Here is a 12283-nt window from a genome sequence, read left to right on the forward strand (position 1 = left end):
GTAATAAAAGCCAATTTGCAACTTGAGCTTTCTTATCAAGTCTTCCACGGAACGGCAAAGCTCACTTTTGTTTGTTTTCGTTTGCGTGTCATAAAGCCTCTCGATATATCATCTTGTTTCCATCTTGGTGCTACTCGAGATGTTGGCTGGATTCTCTCGAGGGGCATGTATGCGTCGCAGTTAGGCCTACTTTTAGTTTCTTGGATAAAATGTTTTGGACTAATCTTCTACATCATCACACTTGAATGATATAAGGATAATAATTTAAATATTTTATCTTTCACATTTACTTATGTGCACACTTATTTATGCATTGATGACTGAATAATTCAAACTCCATTCTGTTCGACTTTGCAGCGCTCCAGAGTTGACATTTAAGATTAGTGCGAAGACATCAGGAAAACAAAACAATTCATAATAACACAGTTTCATCATCATTTATTCAAACTGTCCTCCGCTCAGAACGTTCAAATGAAAATGCAGATGATCTGTTTACACAGTGTGGAACCCAGATCTGTTTTCATCAAAGTTCACCGACTGCATAACTGATTGGTGCGCCCCCTCGTATGTTAGCTGTCAATCACCATGTCACGTCTGTGAGCCGCTGATCTCCCCCTCAGGATTCTGACGGCCGCGGAGACACACGCCACCCCCGCTGTCACAGCTGTCTGGGGACAAAGAGAGACAAGGCAGGTGACGTGCCACAGATGACTGACACAAAGACGAAGCTCGCAAGTAGATTCATTTCCTCAAGCGGCACAGAGAACGGTCATGACTTTTATACTGGTAATGTAGCAGTTTATTTTTTATTTTAGGCTGTCAATGTGTTGAATGTACAACATCCTCCAGGAAACGCAGTAATCATTCACTGGCATGCCTTGTTTCACTGTCATATTAAAGGACATTTCTGGATCAGTAAGAGGTAGACATGCAGAGGTGCTGAGGGAATTTATTATTTGATTCAAACCATCCCCTCTCCAGATCAATACATTCATCCTACATGCAAACATGGACAAACTGGGGATGCACTGTATAGAACAGCCCTTGAAGATACATACCATTTGAGAAATGCTGCATGCAAAGCTAGGGTCACATAATCAGCGCCAGAAGAGTCCTAACCATCTGTCAACAGCCTGTGAGTTGTTAGTGTGTTAAATCCAGAATATCGATTTGCTCTCACCCGGGGGGTGACTCAGTGTCTCAGCATAAAAACAGCCACTGCATCAGCATTCAAAGAATGTTAGCCTGCTTTTTATGGACAATTTCAAAGGAGACTCCCCTCCTGAACATAACTGGCCATGCGTAAAGTTAAGAAAGTCAATACTTTTTTCAAAGCTGTCTAACATTTATACCTTCTAAGATAAATATTAACCTCATTAAAGTTATTGTTGCACAGGGCACACAGGGTAATGAAATGCTTACCCGCTGCAATGTTAACATTTGAGAAATATGTAGATAATAGACATACATAAAAAAAGTAATTTTCCATGAGTAAAGAATCACAATTTGTAGTGACCTGGATTAACCTTTGGTTGGAGGCACATTTTCCTGCTTCTCGCAGCATTATCGCTCCTGCTTGAGAAAAAAAACTGTGTTCGAAATGATCTATGATTTGGGGGGAAACTCTTGGGGAGAGGCTTTTGAAAACGTATACACTTATGGAGGGTCCCAGACCCCCCCCCAGTCCCCTCCCCCCCCTCCCAGACCCCCCCCAGTCCCCTCCCCCCCCTCCCAGACCCCCCCCAGTCCCCTCCCCCCCCTCCCAGACCCCCTCCCAGACCCCCCCCCAGTCCCCTCCCCCCCTCCCAGACCCCCTCCCAGACCCCCCCCAGTCCCCTCCCTCCCAGACCCCCTCCCAGACCCCCCCCAGTCCCCCCCCCTCCCAGACCCCCTCCCAGGACAGACACCATGACACAGGATAGAAACAGCAACGACAGACAACATGGGAATATAAAAGCCCGGAATAATTAGTCTGCATTTCCTTTCCGATACAGCATGTCATTACTACTGTATGGAGATGTTTGGACATAGCCGAAAACCACCCTAACCTTGGGGAAATTAAATTAAACAATATCACGTGTTACTCTGGACAGCCGGAATTCAAAATTCTGTTCCAAAACAACGATTGTTTGAACATTCTCTCCAACTCAAGGCTGTTAATTAACAGTACAGGGAGAAAGTGCCTGGGGCTTATTAGCTGTAATTCATATGGTAGCTGAGCCTAACCTGTTAAACCGGCCCTCCGCCTTCATGCCCACGATTAATTCCCTCCTCTATCTGGATGCAGGGTAAACAATGAGATATGACATTAACACAAGATCATCCCCTTGCTTGCTTCCGCCAAGGATATGATGTCAAATAGGCCATGCTCACACACACACACACACGAACACACACACAAAAAACACACACACACAGCCATCAAAGTAGAGTTGGGAATCTCTGCCAGACAGTTTACCATAAAATGGGGAGAGATTCATGTGTTTTATTCCGCACCCCCAGTTCCTTTGCAGTGATGTGATGATATGGAACATCATGCTGCAAAGAGCAGACAACATAGTGGAGACATGAAACTAGATATTTTGATTCTATCTGGTCCACATCCGACTTTAGTCATTTCTTTGGACATGTTTTCTCATCGGTTTGGCCTATTTTTTCCTGCTTGGTACAGGTTTACATTTTTATGTTGTGAAACAAATAAACGTACTGTGCTAAAACCCCTCCATCATGACTATAAACTGTGTTCGATCAAATAGTCTTCTCTGAGCTTTTCTTTGATAAACACTAATTAAACGCAACAGTGAAAGGGCTGAGCTAGGTCTGGTGTTGTGCGTGTTCAAGGGATTTGGATGAAGAAAGAGAGAGAGAGAGAGTGCCTTGGAGGTTAAAGGAGCATTTGAGTTCATCTGTTTCCCTGTGAGATTATGAGTGCAGCACTTCTATGCTCAGAGTTCTGCTCTGCCTGTGTGTGTATGTTCAAAGGCCTCCACTAATAAACCATAGCTCTGTATTCGAAAATTCAGGGCATGTCTCTATGGGGAAGCCTGCATTCTGAAATGCACAGTAGTAAAAGTAATCAAATTTGAAGTTCTGATTAAGAAAGGGGATATGTCAGTGAGGGAGTGTGTGTGGTCAGTGTGTATTTAAGCTAGTTCCTGGGAGAAGGAGAGGGAGCAAAGAGAGAGAGAGAGAACTGTGAAGACAGGAAGTCAAAGTGTGTGTGTGTGCATTCATGCATGCCTCCACAAGCGTGTGTTCACCTCTCCAGCTGATGGACTGGGGGTCCCTGGCGGCCTGGGACTGCACACACACACACACACACACACACACTGGCAGCCTGGGACTGCACACACACATACACACTCGCAGCCTGGGACTGCACACACACACACACACACACTGGCAGCCTGGGACTGCACACACACACACACACACACACACTGGCAGCCTGGGACTGCACACACACACTGGCAGCCTGGGACTGCACACACACACACACACACTGGCAGCCTGGGACTGCACACACACACACACACACACACACACACACACTGGCAGCCTGGGACTGCACACACACACTGGCAGCCTGGGACTGCACACACACACTGGCAGCCTGGGACTGCACACGCACACACACACACACACACTGGCAGCCTGGGACTGCACACACACACTGGCAGCCTGGGACTGCACACACACACTGGCAGCCTGGGACTGCACACACACACTGGCAGCCTGGGACTGCACACACACACTGGCAGCCTGGGACTGCACACACACACTGGCAGCCTGGGACTGCACACACACACTGGCAGCCTGGGACTGCACACACACACACACTGGCAGCCTGGGACTGCACACACACACTGGCAGCCTGGGACTGCACACACACACTGGCAGCCTGGGACTGCACACACACACACACTGGCAGCCTGGGACTGCACACACACACTGGCAGCCTGGGACTGCACACACACACACACTGGCAGCCTGGGACTGCACACACACACACACTGGCAGCCTGGGACTGCACACACACACACACTGGCAGCCTGGGACTGCACACACACACACACTGGCAGCCTGGGACTGCACACACACACACACACACACACACACACACTGGCAGGAGCCTTGGGGTGGAGGAGGCCGTTATTTATCATCCCAGGCCTTATCTGCCGTCTCTCCAAATGAGATGCTATCTCGGACAGCCTAATCTGGTTTCCAGTCACAGCATTTAACGCCCTTGGGAGGAGAGACTATGTCGCCTGTCAAGACTCATTGTTCCACCAACCAGGAGGAGGTGAGAACAGGTGAGAAGGTGCAGATGGGTGGGGGGAAAGAGAAGAGAGTCATATAGGAGGAGGGTAAGTAGGACAAAGAGGAAGAAAGAGTTGAGGAGAGAAAGAGAGATGTGTGTGACATGTGAGAAAGAGAGTGGAGGTATCACAGAAAGCGACTATATTGATCGCCGTATTTAAAGAAGGGGTGACAAATGTGGCAGCCCAGCGAAGTAAACCATAAAGAATGTAGTGGTGAGGAAAGGTCAACTACATTTCTCGACAGACAGACTGGAGAACAGAGCAGAACAGGGCACAGTGAGACTGTCGAGAACAGGACAAGAGAGGTGAACCAATACGAAGAGAGATCTGTAGCCGCTCTCCTCCGTTCAGCTAGGCCCCGGAGGACTGCTAGAGGGGGCTCTCTGTGATCTGAAAGCATCTTCAAAAGGACTGAGCCGTAGCCAGACACAAAACACCCTGACACTGACACCATTAACCTACGATTGATTAACATGTGTGTACCATTATCCTGCATGCCCAGCAGACCAAACCATTTTGAAAAAAATAGACCTTTATCAGGTGAGTGCTTTTTCTTCTTTATTTTCATATTCCCTCAATCAAGTCCTTTATTGAGTTTTCCTAGGTAACCATTAGAAATCGGGGTGCCACAGAGAAGGATCATTTCCCCTCCTCCGTGTTTTACAGATGATTTGGTATGCTTCAGATCATAAGCTGTTACAAGCCTTCTCCATACTTTTTTATTCCCATTATTCTGGTACAGGGAGATCTTAGTTTCATCTGTCCAGATAATGGGCTGGATATATTAGAATTCTTTGGGGCAAAATCTGGTATTTCTATTCTTGAGACTTATGAATGTGCACCTTGTGGTGAACCCTCTTAACGGTGACTCGAATACGTTTTGGAAAACAGCCGAAATAAAGTATGAATGCTCAGTTTCCTCATATTTATGGACCTAACTGTATTCTACGTGTCATGCTGAAATATTTCAACACAAAAGCAGATGTTTAACCAATATGGTTAAGCTACCGTCACAATCAGTGGCTGATCTGGGAAAAAACATCTCCCTCTCTTATGTTTCTAGAAGGCCGATGCATAAGGTACAAGACAGGTAAAAAGGCTAGTACTAAAGGATTTGCTTGTTTACCGTAATCAATCCTCAGAACCATCCTCAGTAATCATTTCGACCTTTCCTGCCTATTGTCACACATAACATCAACGGTGCGAGCGCAAATTACATGCAGAAATAAAAATGCAGGTGTATTATACAGAAAATTGATTTTACATGCTGGTAGGTTCCTTATTAAAAAGCACTCTTGCAGAACCAGGCAATGCAAAATGGAATAGACTTGCATTACATTACAAAAACAGTTTCTTCCCTTCCGCTGTTGGCCTATTCAACAAGGCCAAGGATTCACACTGACTTCATGACTCAATGCCCTTAAAACACACTGCTTTTTGCACTGCACAATACAATCTTGTATCATTTGTATTTTTTGTAATATTTGTATTTTTTGTATTTTCATATTGTAAATTACTGCAACTTATATTTTATTTAAATATTTTATTGTATAGTTTATTTTAATCTAATTCCACTTAGTATTGCTAGTTATGTACCCTAAGTATAGTTAGTCCTCATATTTAAATTTTAGATTCCTATATGTTTAATGTTTGCATCTTCCTCCCAAAGCAAATTCCTTGTCTGTGCAAACTTTCATGGCGAATAAAACTCATTCTGATTCTGATTGTTGGTAGTACAGTTACAACAAACTGCTAAAAACTGCAAAAGCCTTTAGAAATAATGCATGTTGATTGTAAACGTCATATGCTATGTTGTCTGGAATACAATGAAGGTCAATTCACATATGAGGTCAACAGAAACATGTCTACGATCTTACAGCATGAACATAATGTTTATAAATTATTCATTAATCAGTGCATGCTGTAGTATGACGGTAATTGTATACAATAACAAATGAATTAATCTGTTTGATGATGATCTATATCGTCAACCTATATAGATTTCATTAAAATAATATTACACATTAAGCCTGCCACATATTTCAAGTATTAGAATTCTTCAAAACTTTTTGATCACCACACAAATGTGGCTACGGCGTAAACCTCAACCAGAGCCTTTCAAAAAGATGTGTCCATGGCTCTGGCTCAACCAGTCAGTCACGAGCTGGAAGCATAGAGTTAATACTGGCTGGAAGCTTTCTCCAGAGCCCATATTAGACATTCTCTGCTTTCTCTTTCTCAGCTTCTGGCGCTGCCAGCACTTCTCTTGCTGCACATTCGAGAACAATGATTGTATTTTTTTAATGTTTCATATAATAAACAGGGAAGCATACTTTAATATTTACATAAATATCGTATTGATATATGAATTATATTAGAGGGGTAAACATCATATTTTAAAAAGGTAGTTTCTGCAAATATTTTAATCGGAACGAATCTGTAGATTCAAATGCCACGTTTCTTTTGCCTACATTTCCATCATGGCTGCAAGGGGAAAAAACAATGTCTTACAAACGCGTTAGTTCTGGGATTCTGTCTTTGTGTATCTAAATGAAGCAAAACAAAGAAGACTAAAGAATAGCATTCACTCGAATACTTATTTATCTGTCCACTTACGTAGCTGCTGTGATTTTGGAATGTTTCGGCGCGGCGCAGGAAAGAGGGATCACAACAACAAGCCGGTGAAGAAGGATGTGAGTGACAGCGATAAATATGCAGACCTCCTGGTTTTCGGCTATGCGTGCAAGGTGTTCCGAGACGACGAGAGGGCTCTATTCCACGAGCATGGCAAACATCTTATCCCGTGGATGGGAGACAAGGACATCCTGATTGATAGGTCGGTTGAACAAACTCAAAAGGAACCGTTATCCTAACCAACTTTCCTACCCTAACCAGCTAGCTAATGTTAGCATGCCAGCTAACGTTAGCTTATCAATATAATGTCTTTTGAACTGAAGGGGACAGCTCCGATGTTATTTTACAGAAGGCAACATGTTAATTAACATCTGACATAGATAACGCTGTTGATAAAACATCAATTTATTTTGTTAGTGTTGAGTGTGAGTTCTAAGAATGGCTTTAGGTTTTAGGCCCGATGTTAACGCCAACATGTCAAGACGCAATGTCCTTTCCAGTCGAGACCGGGCTCTGCTCAGCTGCCAATCCTGCTGGTCATTCTGCTCTCCGCTTACTCTTCTGCCAGTGTCCTGGTGCCGCATGGAGGCCAATGCGTCTTGACATGTATGAGGAATTTGCTCTGGTAGTTTCATTGTACAAATATAAGCGGTTTATATGCAAAGGTACAATGATGCCAAGCTTTGGAATGTTTTGCCGTAGGCCTGTTAAATGAAGTTTTCTTCGCTTCGTATTTTGGACATCTTATGTAACTATGGTGAAGACCACCAGAGCACTTTCAACACAGAACAACTGTAGCCTACGCCTATGTGTGCAATCTTGTGTATTTACGCTCATGTTTAATAATAATGTAAGACTGTTGACGATGTATAGCTGTTCTCCACTAGCTTATATTTTTGATCCTCTAACCAAACTCTCTTGCAGGCAGTGGGACATTGTATTGCTGTATTCCCATCAATGTAAAATGTTCCTTTAGGAACTTTGGAAACAAACTCACTTTTCTATTAAACCGGGAGCTGGAATCCTTTGTTGATCTCCCCAGTCCTTCTGAGCCTACCTCCTATTTCCAATGTATGTGTGTGTGTCTCTCTGTCACGTAACATAGACTTATGTCCCCAGCGAGGTAGGCTAAGGGGTCCCACCAGGCCCCCCGAATGCCAACCCCAGCACCCACTTCTCTCTTTCGATGAAGAAACTGGAACTGAGAGTTGGCGTAGAGGAGCGAACGCAGCAAAATATCGTCCGTTTGGGTTCTTACGGATAGGTATTTATGTGCTCGGGTTTGTGTGGATTGTACCCTTTTTTACAGATATAGAAGGATTGATGTGTTATAGGGGGGAAAGTTGAACCCGGTAAGGTAAGAGGAGAGTTGTTTTCCCATTTTTTCTTTTCTCGATTTATTTTCGTGTCCATGACACAGGGACGGTTGAGAGAGGAACGCAACATTGCCAGTAAGCTTCCTAGTTAGCCTCCTAGCAAAGTACACATAAGCTCATGTCGGGAGTTCTTCACGCTAGGCTTTGTTTCAGTATTGCAACCAGATTCGCAGTTCCAGCACTACCTATACACTCACTTATGACAGACATATTGTGACTGAGGTAGCACATCTGTTGTCGCTGAGCACATTCTCGGCTTTAATACAATCCCCCCGTATGTTATAAGTAGGTCAGTGTTGTCTTAAACTCCCTGTCGGCTTCCTTCCCTCTAACCCCTTGTCCTTACCCGACAGGTACGATGGGCGCGGTCACTTGCATGACCTCTCTGAGTACGATGCGGGCTCGTGGAACAGAGACTACCAGCTGTCAGAGGAAGAGGCCCGGATCGAGACCCTGTGTGACGAGGAGAGGTACCTTGCCATGCATACCGACCTGCTGGAGGAGGAGGCAAGACAAGGTAGGCTGTGCACGTACGCACACCACACACACACGCACGCACGCACTCCAGCCTATTTGAACTGCATTTTCTCAGTTCACCGTAAGCTGTGCGAATGAACTGTGCCCATGAATTACAATGATGTGCATCAGTCTCTGGGGATCTATGCTATCTGCTTGAGATGACAAGAAGGAAGCCCCCCCCCCAAAAATCTATAATAGTGATGCTGCAGCTGATAACAGGCAAGCTACCAGATTGAATCGTAAGATGAATATGCTAGTGCCCTCCTTAAACTTGAATGCTGTTTCTGCAAGGTTTTTCAATAATACACCTGCCAGTGGACGTCTCCAAAGTCTGTGTTACTTTAGCTTACACCCTATTTCCACATTCTCAATTCTGCTCTGTTCTAGGTTACGTGAATAACTTGTCATTGAAGCACAATCTTTTTATTTATGTACACAACTCAGTCCCAACTTGTGTTAAATATTCAGTACTGCACTGTCTGGGGCTATTTTATTAGTCTTTCAACAACAACATCTATGAGCCGCCCTCCGCTACTTTTTCACTTCCTGTTTTTCTGGAACATGTCACCCTATAGTCTGGTCTCTCGTTTGTTAGAGGAAAAGCTTATGCAGAAATATGGATTTTTTTTTCGACGAAGGACGTTGTGCTCTTGTAAACAGTTTTGTAGTCGAGTAGATCATTGGGTGTGCTCAAGCCTTCGGCGAGAGCACAACCTTTGTTCTCTCACATATATATTATTATTATTATTTTTATTTCTTTTTGCCCCCCTAAAACTCAGTCAATATTTGGCCTACATAGACAACGTAGGTGTCAAAAGTTTCGTCTTGGTAGCGATTGAGTTGCTTCTATTGGAATTTACGTTCCGTTGTATGGTTTAAGTGGAAATTAAGTTTTTGTGGCGAAAAGTGAAGCTAACGGTGGCTAATTTGCTAGCCACAGTCACTGACGTTACTAACGTCACTACGTCACTAACGTCACGAAAACACGCGTGACTACCTTTGGCAGAACATTCGTTTCGCATCTGTTAACTTGGGAGATAGCTAGGCTAACTATAGCTTTACTGGAAGGCAGCTGCAGAAACGCCACAAGCAAAGAGGCCAGGGTGATAACTATTTATTACTTTGTGATATGACACACAATTGTGATGTGTAATGTACAGTATAAGCTGATATTATTAAGGAAGTACATCTACTTTCGGAAACAGTAGTCTACTATTTCACTGACGTATTAGCATCATGACATTAGCCTGTGTTGCCCGGGCAACACATACTACAGTAGTCTATGATGTAGCGTTATCTGTTTTCAATCGTTAAAATAAACATTCCTCACATATATATTTTCGTTGTAGGATTTATTCTGACATTAGTAAACGATTTGTCGGTGAAATTACCGTTACCTGTGGTTTCAAACCAGTGTTGCTCACTGCAACGCTGTAGCCTACGCGAGACACACTACAAAAACATCTACAGTACACAGCTGTTTAGGAAATCAAACGGCGACAGAACATGTTCGGCACTCCCCTTACTTAAATCAAAAGTCTCTGACCACTAACCTGAACTTCATTGCCACAGCCTAAACTTTGTCAATCTGTTCATGAAAATAATTAATTTCAGCCTAAACCTTACAACGGAACGTTAAATCGAATTCAACCAACGCAATCGCTACCGAGACGAACACAGCAGTAGTCTAGTACTGTACCGTAGTAGAATTTACCGGGGCAGCTTCTCCACACAGGGCTATATCGCATTTTGCGTTGTTACTGACAATGATCGCTACCAGTGAGCTTTTTATGAATGAGCGATTTTCCACTAAATAAATGTCAAGCTTATTTACGTTTTTGAGGGCATTTTTTCAGTTAGCAGATGGTAATGTTTGAATCGCGATTCCATCTTCTATTGCCGGTAACGTCGTAGAATAATCTTCAAAGGGGGTTCTTTATTCATGAATGAATGCAATATGAGTAGGCTAAATGCCTGAAAATATCATGAGAAGGGAAAACTTAAAAGGACGTTTAAGTCATAGAGATTAGGTCAATTTTTACACCGGTCTGCCAAATGTATTCGTTGATTCAGCTATGAGGCTGCCTCTTGCAGGGGAAATGAGAAGACATCATATTTCATTCTACACTTAACTCGTATTTTGAGTTGTAAATGAGCAGCAAAAAAAAGATGCTTTTAAATCTATGTAATCTTTATAAATAATAAGTAGGCCCTATGCATTTTTAGATAAAATATACAGAAATATCAGTTGTAAAAATGTCATTAAAAAACGGACCCCTGTGCAACCGACGCAAGCAAGCACACCCTACAATTTCCCCAGAAATTGTACCCTCTCTAGTTTGAGCTGTAATCACATCGGTTGTAGAACTATGCATGGGGAGACATGATGACTGTTCTTTGTCCGTTACAGAGGAAGAGTACAAGCGCCTGAGCGAGGCTCTGGCAGATGAGGGCACCTACAATGCAGTCGGCTTCCGCTACAGCGCTGACTACTATGACCCCTCACAACCCACTGAGGAGGAGGAGGCCAACAGAGAGATGGGTAAGACACACACACACACACATATACAAACAGACATACATTCACACATCGATATACATGCACAGGCACACACACACACACACACGCACACACACATGCACAGGCACACATACACACACGCACAGGCACACACACACATGCACAGACACACACACACACACACAGAAATACATTCACACATCGATATACATGCACACACACGCACAGACATACACACACGCACAGGCACATACACACGCACACGCACAGACACCCACACAGACTACACACATACACACTCGCACATCGATATACATGCACACACGCAGACGCAGTCGTTGGCCGCGTTTCCCAGATTCGTTAAGAGCTTCTTAGCGCTAAGAGCTTCTTAGGGGCGCTCTGACGCGGCCATTATGCGTTAAACGAACACAGCGATAGTGATGCAGCATGCATTTTCCAAACCGCGCACACAGAGCCTCTCTTCTCTGACCTGGCCTAAGGAAAGATAGTGTATGAACGCTCACACTCAAGAAACGCGCGCACACACACACACACACACACACACACAGCAAAGACCCAGACATCAACTTCAATAAAAAGCTTGTGATTAATTCTTTAACATAGCCAGCTCCCTCTGAGCCACATAAACCACCATTTGAAGCCCAGAAGCGGTTGGAAAGCACGCTTTCTAAGTGTCTCCCGTGAACTTGAAGCGGTTCTACAGGCCTGGACTGTTAATCACCTGAGGGGTTCATACAGTCCCTGCACAGCAGCGCAGTCTTCCCCCACACACTGCTCATGTACCTGGGCCTAAAGCCTGTGTCTTCTTCCCTAAGAAGGACCCGCAAACCACATATCGACGGTAATCATATTCCGAAATCCCCCCCCCAACCAAAACAAGTAATAGCTTT

General features: G+C 44.1%; 1 protein-coding gene across 2 annotated transcripts in view; it reads left to right on the forward strand.

Moving 5' to 3' along the window:
* Window positions 1-6798: 6798 nt before the first annotated feature.
* sfswap (splicing factor SWAP) overlaps window positions 6799-12283 on the forward strand; it is a 54488-nt gene continuing 49003 nt past the window's right edge. For both annotated transcript variants that reach the window (XM_062484018.1, XM_062484020.1), the window contains exons 1-3: window positions 6799-7158; window positions 8686-8849; window positions 11262-11393. In XM_062484018.1, coding sequence (XP_062340002.1) covers window positions 6959-7158; window positions 8686-8849; window positions 11262-11393 — 496 coding nt within the window. In that variant the 5' untranslated portion in view covers window positions 6799-6958. The remainder of the gene's footprint in view (window positions 7159-8685; window positions 8850-11261; window positions 11394-12283) is intronic.

The sequence above is a fragment of the Osmerus eperlanus genome, chromosome 18 (genome assembly GCF_963692335.1).
Source record: "Osmerus eperlanus chromosome 18, fOsmEpe2.1, whole genome shotgun sequence".
In the NCBI taxonomy this organism is placed as follows: Eukaryota; Metazoa; Chordata; class Actinopteri; order Osmeriformes; family Osmeridae; genus Osmerus; species Osmerus eperlanus.